The sequence below is a fragment of the Molothrus ater genome, chromosome 3 (genome assembly GCF_012460135.2).
Source record: "Molothrus ater isolate BHLD 08-10-18 breed brown headed cowbird chromosome 3, BPBGC_Mater_1.1, whole genome shotgun sequence".
Taxonomy (NCBI): Eukaryota; Metazoa; Chordata; class Aves; order Passeriformes; family Icteridae; genus Molothrus; species Molothrus ater.
In genome coordinates this window covers 25,706,074-25,730,457 of record NC_050480.2, presented here as the reverse complement: position 1 = coordinate 25,730,457, position 24,384 = coordinate 25,706,074, and the positions used below count along the sequence as shown (strand labels likewise).

At 35.1% G+C, this 24,384-nt stretch overlaps 1 protein-coding gene across 1 annotated transcript in view; it reads left to right on the top strand.

Moving 5' to 3' along the window:
- LRPPRC (leucine rich pentatricopeptide repeat containing) overlaps positions 1-24,384 on the top strand; it is an 87,873-nt gene that overhangs the window by 18,731 nt on the left and 44,758 nt on the right. Inside the window, exons 12-23 of the mRNA XM_036380591.2 lie at positions 4,487-4,605; positions 5,226-5,319; positions 8,511-8,580; positions 11,712-11,739; positions 13,851-13,908; positions 15,047-15,153; positions 15,367-15,444; positions 15,772-15,825; positions 16,549-16,662; positions 17,874-18,004; positions 19,421-19,506; positions 21,143-21,347. Of these exons, the coding sequence (XP_036236484.2) occupies positions 4,487-4,605; positions 5,226-5,319; positions 8,511-8,580; positions 11,712-11,739; positions 13,851-13,908; positions 15,047-15,153; positions 15,367-15,444; positions 15,772-15,825; positions 16,549-16,662; positions 17,874-18,004; positions 19,421-19,506; positions 21,143-21,347 (1,144 nt within the window). The remainder of the gene's footprint in view (positions 1-4,486; positions 4,606-5,225; positions 5,320-8,510; positions 8,581-11,711; positions 11,740-13,850; positions 13,909-15,046; positions 15,154-15,366; positions 15,445-15,771; positions 15,826-16,548; positions 16,663-17,873; positions 18,005-19,420; positions 19,507-21,142; positions 21,348-24,384) is intronic.

The window sequence follows — 24,384 nt, the reverse complement described above, 5'->3', positions numbered from 1 at the left end:
TTTTTAGATTTAGACTTGGCTCCCAAAATTAAAGCAATATTTGAGCATCAAGAGAAACTTAGGTTTTCATACTTCTTTTGGTCTTTGTCAAGATCAGAGGTTGCCTTAATTTGGACTCCCTGCTGTAGAAATCAACTGTGCTTTGGCAACTGTAGTTGCTGCTGGAGGTCATGTAAGCAATTTGAGAAGAGAACTGATGAAGGATCCCTCAATTCCAGCATTTTTAGCCATTTTCTGTAGAGCCTTTGTTTTTCTGGCTGCAATGGCATTGCATACATGTACTTCTGTATGGCTGTAAGATAATGCTGTGAATTTGCAAACTCAGTTTTGTAGCCTGGTACTCACTATCCAAGTTGATATTGTCAAGTGGAAGCACAGTACATGCCTACACAAGTCAGTGATTTTTCAATTCTTTAAATATATTAGGTTAGAAGATCCCTGCTCAGTTGCTTCTGTAGTGAAGAACCAGTGTAACTGTTCTTCATGAATAGTGAAACAAGTTGTCTTCTTCCCTTATGTAAGCTTACTTTTATTTTTTTCTGAGTTAATAATAAAAAAAAAGAATAAATAAGTTCCACTATCTAAAAATACAACCACTACACTTGAAGAAAGGTAAATAGGGGGAAAAAACCTCATCCACCTTGGAATTGTTTCACAGAAATAATAGAGCAAACAGTCATTGCTGCAGTGAGAGTCTAAGGTTGACAGCAGGTAGTAAATTAATGGAATGGTGCTTTCTAGGAGTCAAAACCAATATGAACGGGATTATAGACACAGTATCACATCTCATACCAAAAATAAGGTAATTAATTTCTCAACAAAGTAGTAATGCCCAGCCTAGTGTGTGTAGTTTTGTGTCTTGCTCTAGGCAAGGCTGGTAATGGAAGAGAACTTGGAGGAAAAACTATTAAAAATATGATAGGATGTAGACTGGACTAAGTAATTGAAATAAACGGAATAAAAGCAACAAGTTATCTAGAACTTCAGTGTACAAACATCTGGATCAGTACATATAGTGTGACCCAATCAATTAAATAACAAATAGCAGTGTTTAATTACATGTTTCTCTAATGTTTATTACAGCAAAATCTGACACTGGATAACAATGAAAATTCTGTAATTTCTGTATTATGGAATTGTGTTTGAAAGAAAAGTAGCAGTGAAGTGGTGGCTAGGAGCTATGAAACTAAATAAGGCCATTTTTAAATACACCTTAACCACTCTGAAATAGCTAGCAGTTCTTTTCAGTCATTTTACACAGGTAAATAGTTTCAGGTGGGGCATTGCCTTTATGTGCATCTGTTACATGAGTTGAGAAATACTTATTTCCTTAGTATTAGGCTTTTAGGAATGAAAAGTGCTTGCCCAGTTGAAAAGATCAATATGCAGTGGATCTGAAACTGTTACTGGCACTGAGAGTCATTTTGTATCAGATTATGCACTAAAATCTGGAGGGCCTAGTGTAAGTAAGCAGAAATGTTCAATTTAGGCATATTCCTGAATATTTTATAGCTTCCCCTTGCTGTTGAATGATCATGCTATTTTTAAAAACTCTTCTTACAAGTGTGTATTTTGCTTTTGGGTTCTACTGTTGTTGAACTATTATATAAACTATTGTTACATACAAAAACCCATGGTTAGTGAATTGCAATTCAGTTTTTACTTTGGAAAATAAAGAGTCTGGGTCCAGAAGGGAATAAGGTTGGTGATTTCACAAAGTTACTGCTTGAAATCCTGTTTTATAGACAGACTCTTCTGGCAAAGAACGTTCTGAGTGGATCTGAAACTACCTGCACAGCAAAAATACATTAAATGCTATACTTTCCTGAATGTTACCTTCCTTTTTGACCTGAGGTTTTGGTTTTTTGTTTCCTTAGAAAACTGCTTAAAGCCAAATTTATCTTCCCTTGCTCACGTAGAGCCATACATAGCCGCCTGAGAAATTCCTTCTGTTCTCATGGAACTGCTTTAGGGAGTAGACATGACTTAACTGTGAGAACTTTAGGAGATGAATGGTAGACTGAAATGCAAGCCTCACTTTGCAGTCTTTGAGAAGCTGTTCTTCCACATAAGTATTATGAGCACCTCATATTAGTCTATTTGTTCTTCAATACACTGATTTGGGTTTGGAATCTGTTCATTGCGGTGCTTGAGTGCTGTTTCCAGTATTGACAAAAAGGAATTGTTTGACTTCATTTTGTTTTCTATTTCTGCCTTCTTTCTACTCAATTATTTGATTTTGTATACTCAGCTCCTGTGTACTTACATATGTCAGCCTAAAACCTCAAAAAGCCTGTTCTCGATCAAGCAGGGAGAACACCAAAAGACTTTACTGGGGGTTTTAGTCATGCCCAGTCTTCTGGATCAGTGGTCTCCCGAGTGGGGTGTGCAAGGCAATCCTTTGGGTTGTGAGTGGACTGTTAGCAAATAAATATTGTATCATTTTATGATTTTTGGCTCTCTATTTTCATGTATGTTTGATAATGCCCACAATACATGTGAACATATTCTCTACATGTGAATAATTTCTAAATCAATATACATGTATATTTGGGGGGGTGTTCTCAAAAAACTTTGTGAGACCAGTGTTCTGCATGAAAGGCACTTTTGTGCCTTTCATTTTTAGTCTGTTTTTTTTTTTTGGGTTGGGAGGGAGAGAAGAAGTCAGTGTGCTTTCCAATATGAGCAGCAGAGAGTTTATAAAAGTCCATGTACATCATGCTCAAGTCTTTTTAACTGAAATGGAAATGTTTGATTGCTTAGTATTGTGGAAGATGTTTATTTGACTATAAAGTAGTGCTGCTTTTGGTGAGGTAGAAAATGTATGCAAAACTGTAGAACTCTGTGTTGGTTTCATTAATCTTCTGTCCTCCCAAAAATTGTACATCAGCCACCTTAAAAAAAATGCTGCTGCACATATTTTCATTTAAAGTTTGTGATTACTTTGGCTGTGCAATTACTTTGGTGCAGTATGTGCAGTATGGTTGTGGTATCTGCATCTTGCTGTTGTGCTGGTGTTCTGTTTCTCACACCTGCCTTTTGCTGCTCAGGAAATGTGCCCTAGTCTGTCTGCTAGGGAGTGGGGATGCTTAACAAGCCTGTTTTCTGCACTCTTCTGCATACAAGTTGGAGCTCAAGCCTCTTGAGTGCACCACACCTTATTCACTGTGGGATCTAGTTCTTGGTCTTCAAACTACTTTTTAGTGTTACAGCTATTTTTGAAAAGGTTTCAGCATGAGAGGACTTAATGCATTTTCTGCATGTTGAAAACATGAAATAGAAACTAGCTGTCAAAATTTGAAAGGTATGAAGAAAGACTTAGTGTAATTAATTCTTTATTCATATTTTTGCAGATTCTGGTCCAAAATCAGAGTTTTGTTTAAGGCAAACTCGAACAGATGATGCGACTTTAATCTAGTGTGACTTGCCTGCATGTATTTTCAAGTGCTCAAAGGGAATTCACATTTGATTATTTGCACCATAGTGCACTGCATAAAATATTCATGGAAGTGTCACTTTTCCATAGGTGGCACTCCAGGGCAAAGACAGGGACTTTGGACATTTTTAAAGTAATAAGTATGAAATGCAAGTTGAAAAAAAACATATGCTGTTTGGTACTGGTGTCCTGCAGCAACTGACAAATCCTTTTTAGACCAGCAAAAAATTATTGTACCTGTATTGGTTTTGACAGGAGTTCAGAATTTGGTAGCTAAGGTTACTGTAAGAAGTTTCTGCAAATCAGAAGAGTGTAAGCAATTAAAAAGAATGACATATACTCTACACTCTACTTGCTGGACTATTAATATTGGTGTCTGGTGAATTCAAATGTGACTCTATAGAAGTGATACACAGTGTAGTTGTGTGACATGATGTGAACCCTGTAAAAGTTACAAATGTAGCTTCACTGGGCTTCGGAGACTCCTTTTTCTGACTTTCCAGTTTGAAGCTGATGTGGTGTTGTAATCAACCAGTTTGATTACAAGCATGTTACTACTTTTAAACAAGTCCAGAGAAAACTCCTGAAGACTAACACTAATCTGAGTTGGATACTGGAAACAAAACTAAGAATGTATGATGTGTTGAAGAATGCGTTTATATCTTGATTTTATGTACTTTATATCAAATTTCAGATTTGTTTTTTATGCACAATAATATGGACATTTTGATACATAGCTCTATAAGAGGTTGTGCAAACATGAGTAACTCATATTTGATGTGTTAGAAAATAACTTTGTATAATAACAATTTCCAAACTGAACTTTCATGGTTTTTATAGTACGGCACAGAATACGAAGTTTTGTGAATCTGTTTTAAGTTTCACAGTTAAGACTTCTATTAACACCTAAAATAGAAATGCAGGATTTTTCATGGCAATTTCAGGGAGGGAAGTTGAGCCTTTTTTTGTAAAGCAACATTTATTTTTACATGTTGATTCTCAAGTTTTCATTTTTCTGAATGCTTAGCCTTATTAATTTTGCCTTGATAGGTATCTTTGAGGTCCTCAAAGTGATGCACAAATTGGGAGTGGACCTTGATGCAGAAACCTATACAGACTATGTTTTTAAAAACTTTGCTGATACTGAAACTGCCCATGCCCAGCTGAAGGTGAGTTTACGTGTAAAATTTGTAAAAATGGCTGTTACATGGCTTCTTATATTATGTTCTGTGTGGGTGCTTTAGATTCCAGTAGTGCTCCAAACATGAACCTGGTATGATGAAGCCTGTTCAGAATATTTAGAATATTTTTCAAACAGTTGTTGCACTGATGGTTTGTTTATCATGTCTCCCTCCTGCTGCTTTACTTTTTCTTCTTCAGAACTAACCAAAGTATTTTTCCTCCAGACCTAGTAGCTTTTTGTTTCCTGAAGTAGAAAAGCAAATGAATGCCCTTTTTTTTTACTGGGGACTGGAAGTACTACAGTTGTTTTTGGTGAATAGGTTTTTTTTTTTTTGTACTCAATTCTTAAGCAAAGAATTAAGAATTGGAGACCAAATCTAAGTGTCAGTCTTTCTGCCTTTCATAAGTTTTTCTCTTGCAGTTGATTTCAATACAAAAAAAAAATTGATCAGTAGCAACTCATTTGGCCACCATATAGGCTTCTGTAGATCTGTAGATCACCTTCTGTCTTCTCAACAGCTACTTTTGGGAAGGAAATGTTTAAAAATATGAAGTATCAGAAGGTCTTGTCTGTGTAAAGTTCCATGGTTGATTGCTTTTTCTCTAGGAAAATGGCTGCCTGTTTGAAAGTGCTGGGCTCTATGTAGCAGAACTAAGAAGTGAAGCACTTCAGGGGAGACTGGACAAAGTTCTTTCTATACGTGAGTATTTTTCACGTTGCTTGTTGCTGTGTACTTGATGATAGTTTGGATTGGTTGTAGGCTGAGAGATTTACTTGTATTAATATGTGAGGTTTCAACATATGTGGGGAACTTGAGCAAAGTGCTTATCATGTGAAGTCTTCTATGATGACTTGTCAGATTAAAACTACCAGTTCTGAACCATAAATCATAGTTTAATTCTTCTTTGGTATTGAACCTGACCATAAGATTTGTATACAAGTTATTTGCAAATAGCAGCTTTACTGTGATTGTGACAGGAATGTGACACTCTTGTACTTAGAAAGCTTAAGCAAAGAGTTTGTTTTTCACAAGGCCTGTGAGGTGGTTGGTGCTGAGATTGCTTTTGTTTGCAGCATCAATGACTATAGAAAACGAGGAACGATACAGCTCTGAAGTGCTGCAGAGTTACTCATAAAAGAACCAGCTTTAAAGATCTGATGGTCACTGACATTAACCTGAGGGTGTTCTGCTGATCTTTTGGTCATGGAAGTTGTGTATAAACGTGATTGGTTAATTAGGCATTGAATTGTAGCATGTTTAAGAGGTTTTTTCAAAGACTGTTCTGAGGCTCAGTGCTTGCAAATGTTAATTTGTGTCATTGACTGAATGTAGGGATGGGATAATTGGCTTGGTTAAGTAAGAATGAGATTCTCTTCAAAATTTAAAGAAATAGTTTTTATATTCCTAGTATACTGATACATTAATAAAATACCTAAACTTCGGCTAAATGATACAGGATGATACAGGAAAATCTCTTTCTAAACAACAGTTTTATTTGTCCCAGTCTCAGGGAAAAGCTTAAGTAGTTGCTTGCTGTGGTTGTCTTTAACTGTTTTATTTAACAAATACAGAAATAAATAGTCTATATACCATGACTCTGGGAAGCTGTTGTGTTACAGATGAGAAAATTCAGTAGTTACTAATCAGTGGTTTGATTTTGGTATTGGAGAGTTATCAATTAGTGAATCCTCAAGATTCACCTTACATTTTGTTTGGTTTTATTACAAAAAAAACCCAAAAAGCATGAACCCAGCCATTGACCCATAAAATTTAAGTACCTAAAAAGAAACTTTGATTTTTTTTTTCAAAGGAGGACTGTTTATTAACAACAATGAAATCTCTTCTGGAATGTGAAATAGTTTGGGGGATTTTTTTCTCCATGAAAATTTAGACCGCTCCTTTCATTCTGGTTAACTGAAACAGGCTGGCTTTAATATGTTGTAAGACACAAATGCATGTATGCCTGGTATATGGTAAATGTATATATCAAAAGTATGATACAGGCACATAGAGTAAGTTGAATTCTGTCTTACTGTCACAAAATTAGTATCACTTAGTATATTATTTAGCCATTGTCTGTGAGTTGAATTTAAATCTTTTAGTGGTATTTCTGTTTACAAAGACCGGGGTTAATAATTCATGGAGACATATCAAATTTCTTTGAACTTGAGCTTTAAAGGAAGCTACTCCCTAAATAGTTTACCAAGCTGAAATGAATGCTAGTAAATCTAATTAGCACCTATGTGATGATAAGGCACAGATATTAAACAGCTGATTTTTTTTTTTTTCTTTTTGACTTGTCTCCTTTTGCAGTATTACAAAGAGGGAAAAATAGATGCAGTATGGAAAATAGTTTGAGATTGTCTCATCAGTATAGTCAGAGGAGGCAAAGGTTGGTTATTAATGCTGGCTGCTATCTAGGTGTATTGATTCAGCTTCTCATGCCTTATAATGTATAGATTTGTGCTACTGACAAGATGAAAACTCTGAAGCATCAGCTGAGGAATCTGGGCACATAAGGCAGTGTACATGAGAGCCGCTTTTTCCCTTTATCATGCCGTTCCATTCCACTTCATTGTCAGCCCCTTGATTTTCTCAGACTTGTTTGTTGCTAAGGAAACCAGGTTGCCGATTGTCAGCAGCAGCTGAGCATACTAAGATGCTTTTCTGCTGGTTTTTTATGAGCAAAAAGTTTAATATACTGCTGGAGGAGAATTTGTATTGAGGGTGTCTCAAAACCAACTTTACCTGAGGTTTTCAAACAAAAAGTAATGTTCCAGCATTTAAAGCTAGAGGTAGACTAAGGAAGTGCTCTTAGCGTGTTCTTGTCTTTGACTTCCCAGGTTCCTTTAGAGCTGGTGTTTTTATTTTGGTTATCTTCTACTATATTGCAGCCCTTGCTGAAAGGGCCCTGTGCAATCAGGTTTTTACAGCAGTTAATTCCATTGTGGTGCTGAAGTGAGATGATGATAACTTCATACAGGACATAAATGCACCCACTACTGCATTTTTTTCTTTGCTGGTCTGCAGTGCTGGAGTGAGAGACAGCAATTCTACAGGAAGAAGGTAGAAAGCTATGGAATATTGAGTCAAGAAATGATGTAAAGATGAGGGCATGAATCATAACTGTAAATTACCTCTCAGAGACATCTAATTTTAAGTGGTTTTGCAGTTTCCTTTGTGTTCAAATACTATTGTCTATAACAACAGGTAGAACTGTATATTTTCTCTTTTTTCCCCCTTAGATTTAATTTAATTCAGTGGATAGCACTTTACATGGAACTACTTTTTCTTTCTTATCAGGGAATTTATACTTGTGGAAGCAAACACTTAAAAAAGTGTAGTGCCATTGATTTTTGCTTGGATTTTTATAATTTTATTTTTATTATTATTTAAAAAATATAAGGCAAAAATTTAAAACCTATTATAAGGCAGGTGTTCAGTCTAAAACAATTAGCAAAACATTTGCCTTCAGTGGATTTTTTTTGTTCCAGCACTAGTATCTCAGGTTTTCTTGATTAGTATTGTTTGAGGTTTGTCTGGCTTTTTGGAATTGGTCTTGTACTTTCTTTAGAAAGATGCTTTATGCAATTACTAATAATTATAAAAAGTTAATTTATTAACTATTGACATTGAAGTCAATGTAGAGGGGAAACTTCTGACTCTAAATATTTGATTGCTTTTGAAATGGATAAGATGTAGAGCTGATAAAAACAAGACTGTTTCAAACACTTGGACATTTTACATCTTGGTTTATAAATGTTTGTCAGCATTTAGTAAACTATGAAAATAGCTTTTCAAGTGATGGTTTATTTACATGATCTGCTCAGTTGTTGCAGTTCTGGGATTTTCTGACAATGACTATTGAGAAACATTTCTTTCATTTCCAGTGTCTTCAGCAAACACACCTGCTATAGATAATCGTCTGTTTAGAAACAGCCTCTTTATGGGTTTTAGAAGGTAAGGTTGTTATATGAATACTGTCTTTTTCTTGTGCAACAAAGTCCCCTCTCTTTTTTGTCTTGTTGAACATGTCTGTCTAGTCTTTTGTCCCCTGCTCCATGTTTTAAAAGTAGCATTCCAGGTATAGTAGGAGATGCTGTTGTTCCTCCCTGCTTTCCTCATTTTCCTTGCCTCTGCTATGTATGAGCATACACTTGAAACATTATGTGTATTAGATGAAAAAGAATTTCATTATTCTTTGTTCTGCTGTATGTGCCCATATATAAACTTAGGGTAGTAGACATTTGGGGGTTTATCTTTATTCACTTTTTTTTTTTTTAATAAACAGCTGTCCTACTGTAAAATTTCCCTAAAGATTGTCACTATTAACCAGTAAAGTAAAAGGGTGCTTGATGAAGATGAAATACCAGTAGGAACCTGGCTTATTCTGCTACATGTGCTAACTTTCTGTGCCCTCTGGGTTAATATGGCTCCTGAACACTGACATGTAACACCTGCTTCTGAGCTACATTGCCAGGACTTTGTGTTCCCAGTCATATGGTCCTGTTCTGCAAGGAAGGTTCCTTGTGTATTTGCAAGATTGTCTTAAGCTTCTGCAAGCAGCTGTGAATTAGCCAGCACTTCTATCATGCACTGCTTGCCCCAGTCACATGTTTAGGACTGGGAATGATAGGGGTTTTTTCAGCATGCCTACACTACAGGGAACAAGAGAAGTCACCTAATATTACTCAGGACCAGGGTTTGAAGGTTGATTTTTGTTATTTCTTGGAATTTTGTAATGAGTGTGAAGTAGAACTGGTTTTGGTTGGATATTAGTAAAACGTAACAGGTGAATATGGCCAAAATTTCCTAGTAAATTGCATATTCTATCTAGCTGGTCCTGTTGTATCGTAGGAAAAGGAGGAGAAAAAGCAAACCAGTGTTGAAATTTGGCTTCTTAACTAGGCCCTAGCTGGCCTTGGCATCCAAGCGATAAGTGAAATAATATTTTAGATCCAGTAGGAGTATATTGCTATTCTTTTAACAGTGAGCCCCAGAATCATCTGTTTCAGATGTATTAATTAAAGTAACAGATTTTCTAAACATATTTTCTCTATATAAATATAGATAAGTATCCAGCTGAAGTAGGATTTTCGCTAGAAAGCAATCCATGCCAATGTTTACCACCCACAACCAACACTAGGCTGAAATATCCCTGCCACGGGGAAACTGTGCAGGTGTGCAGAATGTGATTTAAAGTGTCTTTAAAATGTCATCATGCTAGCAAACTATTTGCTGAATATTACAGTCTTCTCAAGTGAAACAGTTACTTTCCTCATAGTGGGAACAATTCCTGCTCTTGTGATTACATCAGTTATTGGACATCTGGACTAAAAGCTCAGAATTCTGATAGAAATTAAGGTTAGGGGTCTTCTGATGTGATATTTTTTGGGGGGAGGGGAGGGTGAGGTGGTGGTGGTTTTTTTCACTTTTTACTTCAGCTTTCATTGCCACTCCTAAGGGTGTCATAATTTTGTTTATTTATTTTATGTTTTTCTTTTGTTTGCCTTTCTTGCTCCCTGGTTTCAGACACTGTGTTCAAGGTCACCTGTGCTCAGATCTTACCCTTACATTATTTCTGAGAGTATACCCACTCATGTTGCCTTTTCTGTTTTAAACTTTAATGGCTATAACAGCCTAAGCATGAAACTTGAGGGTATGATAGGAGAGAAGAAAGAGTATTTGTAAGTTTTGTAAAGACCACAGCAAAATTTTATGGCTAAATGCAGGTGTTGTGTGTTCAAATGAACAAAGTTCAGGATTGGAGTGCAAAAGTACAGGGTAGGGATGCCAGGGACATGTAAACAATGTCTGTGGCAGACTAGTTTATGGATTTCTGTTGAAACTGCTCTTTTCTAGTAACTGCTTCAAAGTATTCCCATTCTATTTGCCTGATGTACCATTACTATTTCAGAGTCAAGTACTTTAGGAAATTGATGCATTTGATATCTGCAGTTCATTGTCATGCTGTCAGTGGTGGAGTGAGTTCACCCAACAAAGCTTAACTAACCTCACAGATGGCATTTTCTTTTCCCTCTGTGTGGACCTGCATTTGTCTCATTTTCAAATACAAGTGGCAGTTGCACAGAAGGAACAAATGTTTCATAGGCTTGAACTTCCTAAATAAAATCCTAAATTTCTGTGAATGCATTCAAGTTTTTGTGCATCTGTTCAGACTGACATCTTCCTGTAATTCTCATTAGAGGAAAGTAAGATAAAATCATGTAATAAGATTTTGTTTTCTTACCCGTGCCTATATTAATGCTGTTTTATAGTTTTCCAAAAGTTACAATTCTTGAAAACTTGTAGCTTCTAATGAGAATTTTGAAGTTCTATGAATTATAGGAAAATGTCAGGTTTTTAATAGTTGAGACAGCTGGTTTACATTAAGATGTCAGGGGTTTAATACTTTGCTGAACTGGTTGACATGATTTTTGGTTGTAACCTCATGATGTACAGAGAATGTTCTTCTTCAAGTTCTGTTTCAATCTACAAGGGGAGAAACTCTATGTTTTGTTTTCTACTTTTTAAAATATTATGTGTTTCTCTCACTATAATGACCATTATACCTTAAGAGATTTGATTACTTTCTTTTTTTGCATAGAATAAATGCATTAATAGCTGCCTGTAGTTATCGTGGTGTATAAAAGGTCTAATGCACAGGAGAGTTAGATTTTTTTTCCTAGCAAATTCCATGTATCAAGTGCTTTCTATGTAATGTGCAGCTTAAGTGAAGCTTATTTTCTTGAAATGCTAAATAGAGAAGTATAAAACAAAAAAAATACAATTAGGATATGTTAAAAAATTGAACTAAGACCAAAACTAAAACACTTTCTAGTCTAGATAAGTGATCTATTTGGAATGTTGGATTGTTTTAAATTTTTTAGCAGAAATTATGAGCATATTGAGTATAGTAAAAAGCCCTAAAGTTATTCTGTACGAAATTGGTTTAAACAGTATGTGGCAATTATTGTATTTTAATTTCATCTAAATAAGATCTTCAGTGTTAATGTTCTGTGTTGTTTTAAAGAAAGCTGCAAGAGTAAAATCATTTTGTTGCTTTTGTTATCCTTTGCTGCCCTCTTCAGCTCAGATGATGTACATCTATGGAGCAAGGTAAGTGGAGATAAAACTAAATAAAATCAAGATTCTTTAGGCATTGCATGTTTACGGTGCACTATTGTAAATCTGAATTCTGAGACTGAAAATGGTAGACCAGCTAATTTGAGCAAGACTTCTGTCAGTGGCAGATTGGACAAGTGTGTCAAACTGAGTTTTCAAATCAGACAGTTACGTGGAATTGGTTGTGCCATCAGGCGTCAATTCACTTGCCCTCCTTAAACTTTCTGCCTGTCCTCACACTGGTGCTACCAAAATAGTAAGGCAGACTTAGTTTTTCAGAGTTTCTGTTATATCACTTAAAGCATCGAAGTCAAAGCCAGATAAAAAAATTCCCTGGATGAAGTCCAAGGGAAATTGCTGATCATCTTGCCCGACTCTGCGTTAGGGCTACATTAGAAAGACACTGCAATATAACTTGGTTGTTTATTTTACACAGTGCTAGAGTAGGGGAGATGTTGGCACAGATACTGCTTTGGATGTGGTTTCAGAATTTGGGAAGGGATGCACTGTGGTTTTTATTGTTATACCTCAGGACTGTAACTGCTGATTAATAAAAGTACATTTTAGATTTCACAAAGAAATCTTGGAATGAAATGGACCTTGAGATTTGGAAAGTCTCTGATCGATGATTTGCATAAAATCAGTTCAGGATATTTTTTACATTTTATTACCTTTTACTGCTATGTGATGATTCTGGTGAGAGGATATTTTTGTCTGCTGCCTCTTGCCTTCCTTTTTTGCATTAAAAAAAAGGGAGAGCAGGAGAAGAAAAAAGGAGATCTCTTATTGGTCCCATTATGAAAATAATTTTGAAGGACTGAGAGCTGAAGTAATAGTGGTCTGCATGTGAAGTAATATCTAGAGTTAATTTCATTCTTCATCACAATGGAAGAGAAATAAATTTTGTTGTCTTCACTAAGTTTAAGAGTAAATACATTCATTGAACTTCTAAAATAAGAAATGCTAACTTGGGAAGTAAATAGACACTTAGAAACAAATAATATTACACATTTTTTTTCTGTAATTCATTGCTTTTAGTATTCTGATATTTGATTCAGAAGAGGTGTTATGACTTCTTTGGATTTTATTGCAGTGTGTATTGATTTGTCATAGGAAGATGAGGGGAAAGGGGCAGAAAAATGCTGTATTTTCACTGTGAACAGTGTCCGTGGTGTTGGTAGAAAAGTAATAGATAAGATATTCAGGTGCACATTTGGTATTTTCTGTCCTTATTTATCCATTCTCATCAACAATTGAAGGTGAGGGTTCCTTTTGTCATTAATTAAAACACAGCACTTTGGCAGTGAGAATGCATCTCTTTCTGACTTCTTTGAGATTGCATTCTAGAATCATGGGAGATAAACAAAATTCTTGAAGCACAATTTCAGTTTTTAAATGAAGATTGAATTAATAAAAATTATTTTATTTCCTTAAGAAAAGTCAAATGATTTTTAAAGTGATGTTGTTTGGGTTAAAGTATTTGTAGGTAAGATGTGGGGGGCTTTTGGGTAAATGCTTCTTTTCTTTCAGAGGAGGTAAAATCTATATATTTCTTTGGTTTGCGTGATGGATCAAACAAGTGCTAAATATAGTGGTAATAAGTTTTTATGAACACATGTTCTGTCATTCAAAATTGCACTTATTTACAACTAGCTATACTAGTTACCTTAACTCTACCAGAGCGTGATAAATGTTGTTCCTTTATAATTTTTTTTATTTGCTTCTTTCAGATATAAAAAATAAGAAGCTTTTTAGGACAATTTCAGCCTTTCGATAAATTGGAAGATAATTGTAGCATCTTCAGGAGTGACACACATTAAGCAGTGTCTTAGGATAGCTAAGTTCCTAAGATATATAAACAGAATACTAGTGTTCCCTGTCTTAATGCTATACCTCAGAAAGCATTTCAGTTGCAATATTTTTTCAAGAAAACCCTATTATTTACCAAAAAAAACCCTTTGTGTTTCTTAGGGAATGACTATGATGTGGTAAAGAATAATACTTTAACAGAGAGATGCTTTATTATTTTGAGAATTCAATTTCAGATACTATTTGTCCTTGCTTGCTGCTTTTGGCTGCAATGTACGATTATTCTGTCTCACCAGATAACAGAAGTGTTGTACAAGGATGAACGTTATTGCCTGACGCCTCCAGGACCAACTGGTAGAGTTTCAATTTCTATGATTGTAACTTATCCACAAATCCCTTCTTCTATGTAATGATGGGTTTGAGGGATTACAACAGTAAACACTGATTGCTTCTTTTTGAAAGTGAAATTTGAAAACATGTTGGGTAAAATCCTGATTCGATTAATCAGAGCGTATTCTGTGAGATCCACAAGATATTTTTTCTTTTTAGCATGATAAACAAATCTACTGATAATGATTTCTTTTTCTAACTTTATAGATCAAAATGGAGAAGGGATACAGTATCACTGCTTAAATACTTTTAAAAAAGCAGTTTTTTAACCTACTTTTACATGTAGTAGTAAAGGTACTGATTTTGTGAGGTAAAATGGTACTTAATAGCCCAAATATTCTAGCTTGAAAGTATACTATATAAGTATACTTTTTAGTTTAATGTGTTTTTTTAAAAAAGGTTTGTTTTTTCCCCTTCCTTTCAGAGCTAGAGAGGCAAGGAGGTATGGGGATGGCTAACCTTTGAGAAGGCAGTGCTTGATACTCTTCCTGTTCTGGGAAGAGCTACAGAGCCCCACATGTTTTTGCACTGCATAGATAAGAAACTTAGCATAATTTGATGAAATCTGTTCATCTTAATTTTCATTGGCTAATAGGCAGTTTCTTCAGTGTTACTTGCTTGAATGGTTAAAATATTTTTGTATGATTTTATATTAATATTACAATACTTAATGTGGCTTGGTAATGGAATATAATGGGTAAAATGTACAGAATAAATATGCAAAGTGTTAGAAATCTGTTTTTTCTTTTGAGCAATGACAAAATATTTGTGGCAACTATTTGGGGTAGCAGGCAGGAAAGGGGGGGAAGGCCTTGGGCAGTACTACTTCTGTCACACGGTAGTGGAAAAAAATAGATTGAAGTAAGATTCTGTACTGAAAAGCTGTCACTAGGTCTGAAAATAATTAATATTCCTTTCACTCACCAGTTAGATATGTGCTCCCAAACCACATAATCTCTATGCCTCAGTGATCATTGTTGCCATTTCAGAGCCTCTCATCAGGGTGACATCTCACACCAAAATGATTTCTTATAAATTAATCTTGATAACATGACAGTCTCGGTAATTTTAGTGGAATGCTTTCTCTTGTTTTTTTCCACAGAAGCTGTTGGCTATTTTCTTTATCACTTGATTGACAGCATGAGTGACTCAGAGGTACAGGCCAAGGAGGAGCGTTTGAGACAATACTTCCATCAGCTGAAGAAGATGGTACCATTTCATTTTTTGCTACATAATGCCTGTCCTGCCTGACATGTATCTATTAGGTTTGAAATTGCTGCTTTTAAGTACAACCAGACCACTTCTCAATGACATGCAAGAGCTGGAGACTTGAATTACGTCTGAGATAATTTCTGTTAGACAAATTTCAGTTTGGTTCTGTTTCAAAACTCATATAATTTTTTTCCCCACCTCTTGATACAGAATATAGTTATCCCTACCAGCCACTACAGCGGCATTTGCAGACTGCTGGACTCCTCTCAAGTTCCTGAATTAATTAAGGTCTGTGGTTCTATAGCAATTACTTTGAATCTAAAAAAAGTCTCTGAATATATTCTCCTTTGCAAAATAAATATCTTCATGCAGTGATTATATGTGGGCCTTTTAACCTTTCTGTGATTTTTCACTGTTGTAGCTGATTTCATTTCTAATGTGAAAGGGATACATTTAATAAGTGCTGTTTCAAGTCAGTGTAATAAAGCTGCAGAACACAGCTTTTTTTAGCATTGCTATTATATAATTACCTTGAACCTTTTGAGTATGATATGCTTACTTAGAGATTGAACTTAGGGGGAGATCAGTGATATTCTTTGTCTTACTGAATTTCAGGATGTAAGGTTACTGTGTCATAAACCATCCCCATCTACAGACAACATTCCAGAAGTAAGTAAATTCACAGATAGATGTGCTTGTTCTTACTGTAATAATACTGTTTGGATATAGGGTTTAGATGAAGTGTAATCACTGGCTTTCAGGTCATGGAAGTATATTAACGTTATTTCAATCTACCATTTGAAGTTCAGAGGTTACTTTCCAGAGTAGGAGTAAAGGCTGTCCAGATTTTCATACAGACCTGATACTTGACCTTGGAGTTGGCTGAGGTCTCATGCCTCAGTTTCCCTGCCTGGTAGATATTTTTTTGAAAGTTCTAGTTAGTTAACAGTAGTGGTGTGAGGCTTAATTCATGCTTGTAAATTACAGTGATCCACTTGAGTGGCAGGAACCATATAAATCCATACTGCTTCTAATGGTCGAGTGTCAAGTCTTTACATTTCTGATCTGAGCAAAGTGGAGATGGAAAAAGAAACAGGCTTGTATTCCCTACTTCCCTGAACACAAAGAACTGAGTGCGAGAGAAATAGTAATGTTGACCTTTGTAGATATGTGACTTAATATTGGGGTTTTGTTTTTTTTACTGTATTCTGACTCAAGTCTTCAATTAGTAGGTACTATTTAAACAGATAAAAGCACCTTAAATGATTAAAAAAATTTCTTTGAGTATGAAAGAAAAGAATTATTTTGTCTGTCTTTTATTAAAGTGATCCGACAAGTTGCTCAGGGAAGGGTGTTTTCACAATTGACATTCTTTCTGTTACCTCCATTTAGAGTGCTAAATCTGACGTGTCTGCTTTGGAGAAGAAACTAGAAAAGCGAAAAGCTGAAAACCAGCCTATTACAGATGTCTTGAAACAACTCATACATGCTCTTTGTGAAGAAGAGGTATCTTAAGCAATGCAGAGATAATTGGAAACACATAGCTATATTTTTAAAGGGACATAAATGACTGTGTTATGGAAAAACACAGTTAAGCAAAGACAAGTGCAGTGCTTCAGGTTTCATGGTTTGATGCTTATAAATCAAACATAAGTGCAAAAAGCAATTAAATCAAAAGGTTAACTAATTTCAGCAACACCTTGAATGGCATGTTTTGGGGTTGCTGAAGTTTGTTTACAATAATCTGCAAAGTGAATGATAGTAACAGCTGTGATAGGTTTATCATACATGCCAAATGTCCTTTCAAGCCATGGCTCCGGTCTCTTATATCTAGATTGTCAAGCAACTGATACATGCACTAGTCATTTGCAATTCAAATATTACTAGGTTGTTAATGCAGGGATTGAAATTCCATTTTCCTGCAGGAGGAAAGCTCTTCTGAGATAAAGGGTCTCTTGCCTTCATTCGGCAGGCGTCCAGCTGTAGTTTACATTCATTTAGTGTGTGTCTGTAATTTGTGGGGTATCACCACACTTTTGTTCGGTTTCTTGTTCAGTGTGATCCTGCCTATAAAGCTGGATCTATAGGAACAGTAACAGTTGTGCAGGTGATAGCACAATATTCTCTGCTGCTACAAACACAATTTAGAAAGAGTTGAGTATCTCGGCTGTGTATCTCTACAATTTTGCATATGAAATAAGCCTAGATGCAAACACCATTGCAAGTTCAGAGTGGTCAAATGTATGAATAAGAATTTACAGAAAAATAAGCGTTCTATGGAATTAATAAGTAGTTTCTTATTCTTTAGAAAGTAGTTTTGTTATGTGTTTGGCAGTGTACCAGGTGAAAATGGTTATGAATTCCAAATAAATAAGAACTGTTTTAGAATATGGGTTAATCATGTTCATGATTATTGGGATGAAAAAAAAACATGTCTCTTACATTAAAAAATGCAAGAAATATAAATGCAAAGCAAGAAATTTTATTTAGGAGTCTACTCTCAAATTAATGTAAAAGGTGTTCTACAAAAATAATGTTTGCAAAACAGCTTTCACTCTTAAAATTTCCTAAAGCATTACAGCACTGTGTTTTTGTATGTGATCCTACACTACTAAAAGCACTAAAGCAGTCATATAACTGCACACTGAATGTATAAGATTCATAATGTCAGATTGACTTTTCCTCTCGTTCACATCTTTGCTTTGTTCCTTTTTTAGAATATGCAAAAAGCCCTTGAAGTGAAAGCCAAATACGAACCGGACATGGTTGTCGGTGGCTATGCAGCCTTAATAAATTTGTGCTGTCGACATGATAATGTAGAAGAGGCAATGAACCTGAAAGAAAAAGTGTAAGTACACCGGCACTGAAACATGTCACAGAGATTTATGCTGATACACAGACCTTGTTGAATTAAGTAGGTTGAGTATTAACCCCCTCATCCATTTTTAATTAGTTTTCCCCAACAATGTATGTGCATTTAAAACAGTCATGGGTGTGGTTTTTGGAAACAAAAAAATTTGCTCTGTGTAATTGAACATTAGAAGCAGCTACTTTTTGTGGTCAGTAATTTAATTTTATTTTTATTTGGAAAAAGGCAGATTGCTACATAAGATGCTTTATTTTTATTTTAAATGGGCATAGTGTCTAAATTGAATTTTGACTTAATTTACAGTTAAAGATGGGCACCTGTATTGTGTGTTAAAAAGCACCTAGAATGTGCTTAGAGTGTGGAACACCTATATTGTTTTTAGAATAGCAGTGTTTGAGTAGTGTTAAGTGTTTAAGACTGTCAACAAGCATTCTATTTTAAATTTTTATATTCAGTTCTTTGAAACTTGGCAGTAAAAGTTAGCTCCCAGCTAAAACATGCCATGCATGACTTAGCCCAGAGCAAATTCTTACAGATGATCCTTTTATTTGTCCCTTTCTTTTTTCCCCTCAAAGGGCTCCTTTTGGTCTGGTGCTGTAGTGAATTGAAAACAAGTTATGTGTGACTTTGAGGGTCTCTCTCTCACATACACCCACAAAGTACTTGCTTAGGTTTTACAGCAGGTTGGCAGCCAGGTGCTCATTACACCTTGCTAGTGTTAGAAATTATGTGAAATGATTGAGCTGTGAATATAAAGAATTTTGCCACTACAAATAAGGGTTATGTTTTGGCTTTGACTGCAGTTCTGCTCTCTCATAGTCCCCAGTGTGAGTGTGCAGGAAGTGAAATTCAGTCTTCTGCTGGAGTTTCACTGCAGTAACACATTTTTACTGATCTGCCTCAAGCATAGCCTCATATTGCAAAAAGTGTCTCTTTGGATTGTTATACAAAGAAACAGTGGTGAAGGAATTAACTTTTAGTACTTCCAGAGAAAAACAATGCATGGAAGAAACTTTAAAATAGTGGCTACTAACTTAGGCAAATAGTTTCAATCTCTCTGTTGAAAAGAATATAGCCCTGTTCCAGTCATCTGCACTGTTTTCTTCCCTGGCTTCTGAAAAAGACCCTATTTTAGAGTCAGATGATTTAATTATCTGCCTTTCCCAGAAACATAACCTTTGGCTTTTGAGGGTGGGAAAGTGTGTGGATCATATTTTTAAATCATGTTCTAATGATGCATCTTTTCAATTCTATCAGATTTTTCCCTTAAGACTCACCATCCTTTTTAGCTCTTAGTGCTGTGGCTGTGTTATGCACTTTTAAAAATAAATCTTTAAGCAGAAGCTGTGAAATGTCAGCCTCTGTTGATCAAATTCTTAATGCTTTAATTTCCAGCTTCCCGAAGAATTCACCTGTTGCTCTTGACAGTGGAAAGTACGTAGCACTGATAGAAGTCTTAGAAAAGCATGGTAGACTGGAAGGTAATCCATTTGCTTTCATTGTGTGTTTCTGCTATATAATAAAGGTATCTTGCCTCGAGAATAAAAATGTGACTTGATATTAATGGTATATCATGTCCTGAAAAGTGCTTGAACATTTTGCATACAAATTTGCATGTGAATTCAACCAGAGATGCTTGGACAGTGCAGGCCATTAGTTTTAATGGATTGGCAAGCTTGTCATTTACATTTGCACAGCTCAGTGCTTTTTGCATTTCTGCAGCTAGTTTTTATTAGCATTGCTGTTTGGATTGAGTTTGAAGATCATGACTTATGGCACAAATTGCGTATGTGCCTAGACTAATGGCTTTGTTTTTGCTTAAGAAGGTCTGAAGGCTGAACATAAAACCTATAAACATAACCCTCTCATAAGAGCCAAGTACTGCAAAAAAAATTTAACTTTTCATAAAGTATATATTTTTCTGTTACTATTCTTTTTTGTGTTTGCTATTGAATTTTATATTCAATCTGTAAACTGCGTGGAAATTTTGGCTTTTTAATGAGTGTTCTACAAACTGTGTATTTCATATTTCTAGATGTTTGCATTAAGCTGTTAGCTCTTTGATTTTTGAAATTTACTCTAATATAATTCTGTGGCTTACATGGTTTGGTTGATCTTTAAAAATAACTCTAGACCGTCATTAGCTTTAAAAGACAATTCTGAGTATTGAATTCTGTGATTTTGTAGAGTAACAATTAAACTAACACTATAAAACATGGTCTGAGCCTAGACACAAAATGTAATGGTTTTATTTAAAACACTGTAAAATGAAACAAAAAAGCTAATACAGTTTTTTTCATGTAAGATCTTCCTTTGAAATTTGTCTTGGCCTTTTATTAAGCTTACTGTTAGAAAAATAATAAACAAAGCTGATGTTGTCCAAATCATAATAAATCAGATCATGTCCACCTCTACATTAAGCAGTTTGAAAATATGAGCTTGCTTTTAAGACTATAAATGTTCCTCAGGAAATAAAATAATTCAGAAATGTAGCCAAATGTAAAGTGGTCAAAACATTCTGTCTATGCAGTAATTAAGAACATTATAAAAATGCACTTATTCCATATACAAAAATGTTTGTTTCCGCCTTACTAATGAAGCTTAATGAACCTAATGTTTTAACATGCAGCCTGTTAGAAAGCTTTCATTGGCTCTCCTTGGCTAATTAGTATCGACACAGCAAACAGGCCCTATCGGTATCAGACCATTAGTCTGGCTGTATATACAGTGTAAACATATCTTTATTATCTGGCCTCGTGACAAGCCATCTGCTGAAGAAACAATGGAGTGATTTAGCAGATGTTAGCATTGAACGATAAAAGCATCCATTTAGTAGAATCTTGCAGCTATAGGGCAGGCTGTACAGGGTTATGTGGTGCAGAGTGGGCACACAGTTCCTATCTATAATTTGTAGTCAAAGTTGCAGGAAAATGATAAAACCATGCTATTGTGGATTTATAATTGTAGTCTCGTTTAGAAATGCAAGTAGTAATTAACTTGAAATCGGCATTATACACCAGAATTTACATTCCTGCTGGGTTTGAAATGCTGTTTTAATAGCAGTTTGTTTTCCCTACATGAAATTACCTAAGGGTCTTTTGTGTTGTTTCATTGTAGATGCTATTAACATTCTAACGGAGATGAAAGAGAAGGATGTTCCTATCTCAGGCAGAACAGTTGCATCTTTTCTCCGCATTCTTAATGCCGCTGCCATGCGAGGTGAAGTTGAAACAGTGAATCGATTACATGACACCATTGCAAACCTGGGCTTGGTGCAAACTGCTGCCCTTCATGCCCCTCTGATTACAGTTCACCTTGAAAAGTAAGCTATGCTTGGGCTTCAGATGAACCAAGTTATGATATTTATATGTGTTCTGTGACCTGTGTACGCAATTCACAGCTGCGCATACGTGTCTGGAAGTGCTCACGCACGTGCAATTACTGAAGTGATCTTAGAGCAGTAATGAACAAATATGTTTTCTTCATTTAGCTAAGTCTCTTTTCATCAGCTAGACATCGTGTCATGATCTCTGGGAACAGCAGCTGTGTTTTACGGGCACATCAGAGATGAAGTGGCTATATGTTGGAATATGCTTATGAATTAGTTTGTTCTAAAGTCTGTTTGACAAGATAGCTATTGAGAGCATGATAGGTGCAGTCTCAGCTCTTGTGGTTAAGTGGAACATGTTTTCACATCAAAACAGCATTATTTTGCTGTGCCTTCCAGTATATCTCAGGTGAGTTGCAGGGCGGTTGTTGAATACTGAAGTATTTTTAATTCATGTAATTCAAATAATTTGATATCATTGCCAGTAGGCTGCTGTGTTTCTGAATTTAAAATTCAAAGCAAATACTGTCTGGTCTGTTATGTTTGAAGGATTTTGTCCATATATACTTATGGTACCATTTATTAGAGAAAAGGAATTTTGTCCAGGCATTCTGTTGGGAAGTTTCTTTAATTCCATGTGAATTATTCCTTTGCATAAGTTTTCATTATGACGTGTAGGATATTTGAATTAACATGCATATGAATTTTATAATAATTTCCTTTTAAAATTAAGGCAAGAGTTGCTTTTCCTTTTCCATATGCACAATCCTTTTATTCTTTTGTGTGTCACTTCTGTAGTTCTTGGATTTTCGACACTTGTAGCTAGAGTTTATGAATCAATTTCTTGAGATTTGGTTCATGTAAACAAAATGTTATTGGCATAAATATAATATCTATGAAATAAATGATTTTTCATATTATCATATAAGTCAGCCATGGAGGGGCTTTTAGTTCTTGTAGCTATTCTGGGTATGCAAGGTCTGTATAACATTTCTGTATTGGAAATTCTTGAGTAAGAGCTAACTCTTGGTAGATGTGTGCACATTCTCTTTTAAAAATAGTGTTTTAATAAGTGGTCAACAGTTAAGAATATAGTGTACATCTTCTCAGTCAGTGACTCTGCCTTGGTTGCATCACAAGCCAGGCAGATGTTTATGAAAGTAATTTAACTGCAATCATATGTAACTAATGTGTCGGAAAAATATCTGATATGCTTTGCAGTGTGCATAAGAGCAGCTGCATTTTGCATAATTGCTTTATGCACATTGACATGCAAGTTGTACCTGGTGCTACTTCAGCTCTTTTCACTTGAGATGTAGTGTATGATGGTGTAGATAAAGGTGTGATCATGTGCAGATGAAGAGGGGGACAGTAATGTGTATTATTTTATTTTGATTCCACTGGGTTTTTTGGAATTAAAAGTTTTTGGGAAAACTTTATAAAAAGTTGGAGGTATTTTTTTATTAATAAAGGAACTTTTGATGAGACTAGATTAATGAGGGAGAAAGTAGTTCCAGACTTTGGAATTGTATGGCTTGAAGTCATTGGTCCTCAACTGTAGAGGCGCCAATATAATTCAAATATATAAATAAAAAGGAAAGTATGCTAATGAAAGATTGCATCTTCTCTGATGGTAGACAGAATTAGAAAGGTTTTTTTCCTGCATATTTGCTTAGGAGGAATAACTGCATTTTTACTGGGGTGTTTGTTTTTTTGGCAAGAGGGAGGTGCTGTGGTTTGAGGTTTGTTTGTTTTTCTTAGATATGCTAAGAGTATTTTGAAAGTTATGAGTGACTGAAATAAGTGTTAGTCATTTCTTTCAGTAATAGTGCTTATTGTTTGCCATCCTACAGCTCAGGTGTCATGCTGAAATGTTGTCATTTAGCTGCAGGTCATCAGCATGACTCTGAAATAAACTCTGGGGTATTTTAAAATGTTCCACAGTAGTGATTATACTAGTGTTTTGTTTTCTTAGTTTATTTCAAACTTTTTAATTGCTTGTAAAGGAATCTGTGATTCACTTTTGAAGAATTCAACAATTACAGGTATAAAATGTTTTCATCCACCCTTTTTTTTCAATCCTGAATATTAAGTTCTCATTAAGTCCTAGTGCAAGTTAAAAGTTTTTAACAGAGCATGGAAAAGAAAAAAAATGTTGGTGGTGGACAGCATAACTTTACAAAAGCCAGCATTCTAGTAGAATGGACATTTTGCCTTTAATATTCTGTGAAGTATTTAACTGAAGTAACTAGAGAAAGAACCTATGCTTACTTTACAGTGTTTTTCTGACACTGAGTAATGGAACTATCCCCCTGCCTTAAATTTTCTGATTTTCTGATTTTTATTTATGACCTTGAACAGTTTCTCAAGATGGGAAAATCACTTTAAAAATTGAGACAGTCCATATGCTCTTGGTCTGTCATATAATGTCATAAACCTTCCTTGGATTGTGTGAGAAAAATCTTCAGGTATATAAAGAACTTGTACTTTGTCTTAAAATATGTCTTAGTTTCGAACTGATTTTTCCACTTGCTGATAATTAGAAAAACTTCTGAAACCTACATCATGTAAAAATTATTAAGATTTTTAAGGATTGTGGGTTTGGCTTAAGTTCTCTACAAACTCACCTTTGAGAAAAGAAACAAAAAATAAAAAATCTTCAGGTTTGAAATTTACTAATTCTTGTTATAAGAAGTGCTCATAAGCAGAGGGAAGAAAATTTGCAGGTAAACTATGAAAGCATTATGTTACAGACCATATGAGTAGATTATTTTGTAGTTTTAAGTCAGGGAACACAGGCTGTTGATACCTGTATCTTTAATGATAAAAAGGCTATAGTTGGATTGTTTTTCTTTAAAAATAGTGAGTGTATTTTAATACAGCATTGTCCAGTAGAGCATTGTGTGCTCATTTGTCATAAATCTCGTATAAACCCATTTTGATTAGTTTCTTATGTAGTAGACAGAGCATGAATGCAGTGCCTTGACAAATTTCCTTCTGTTGTTTTCACGGAGTTAAAATCACCTGTGAT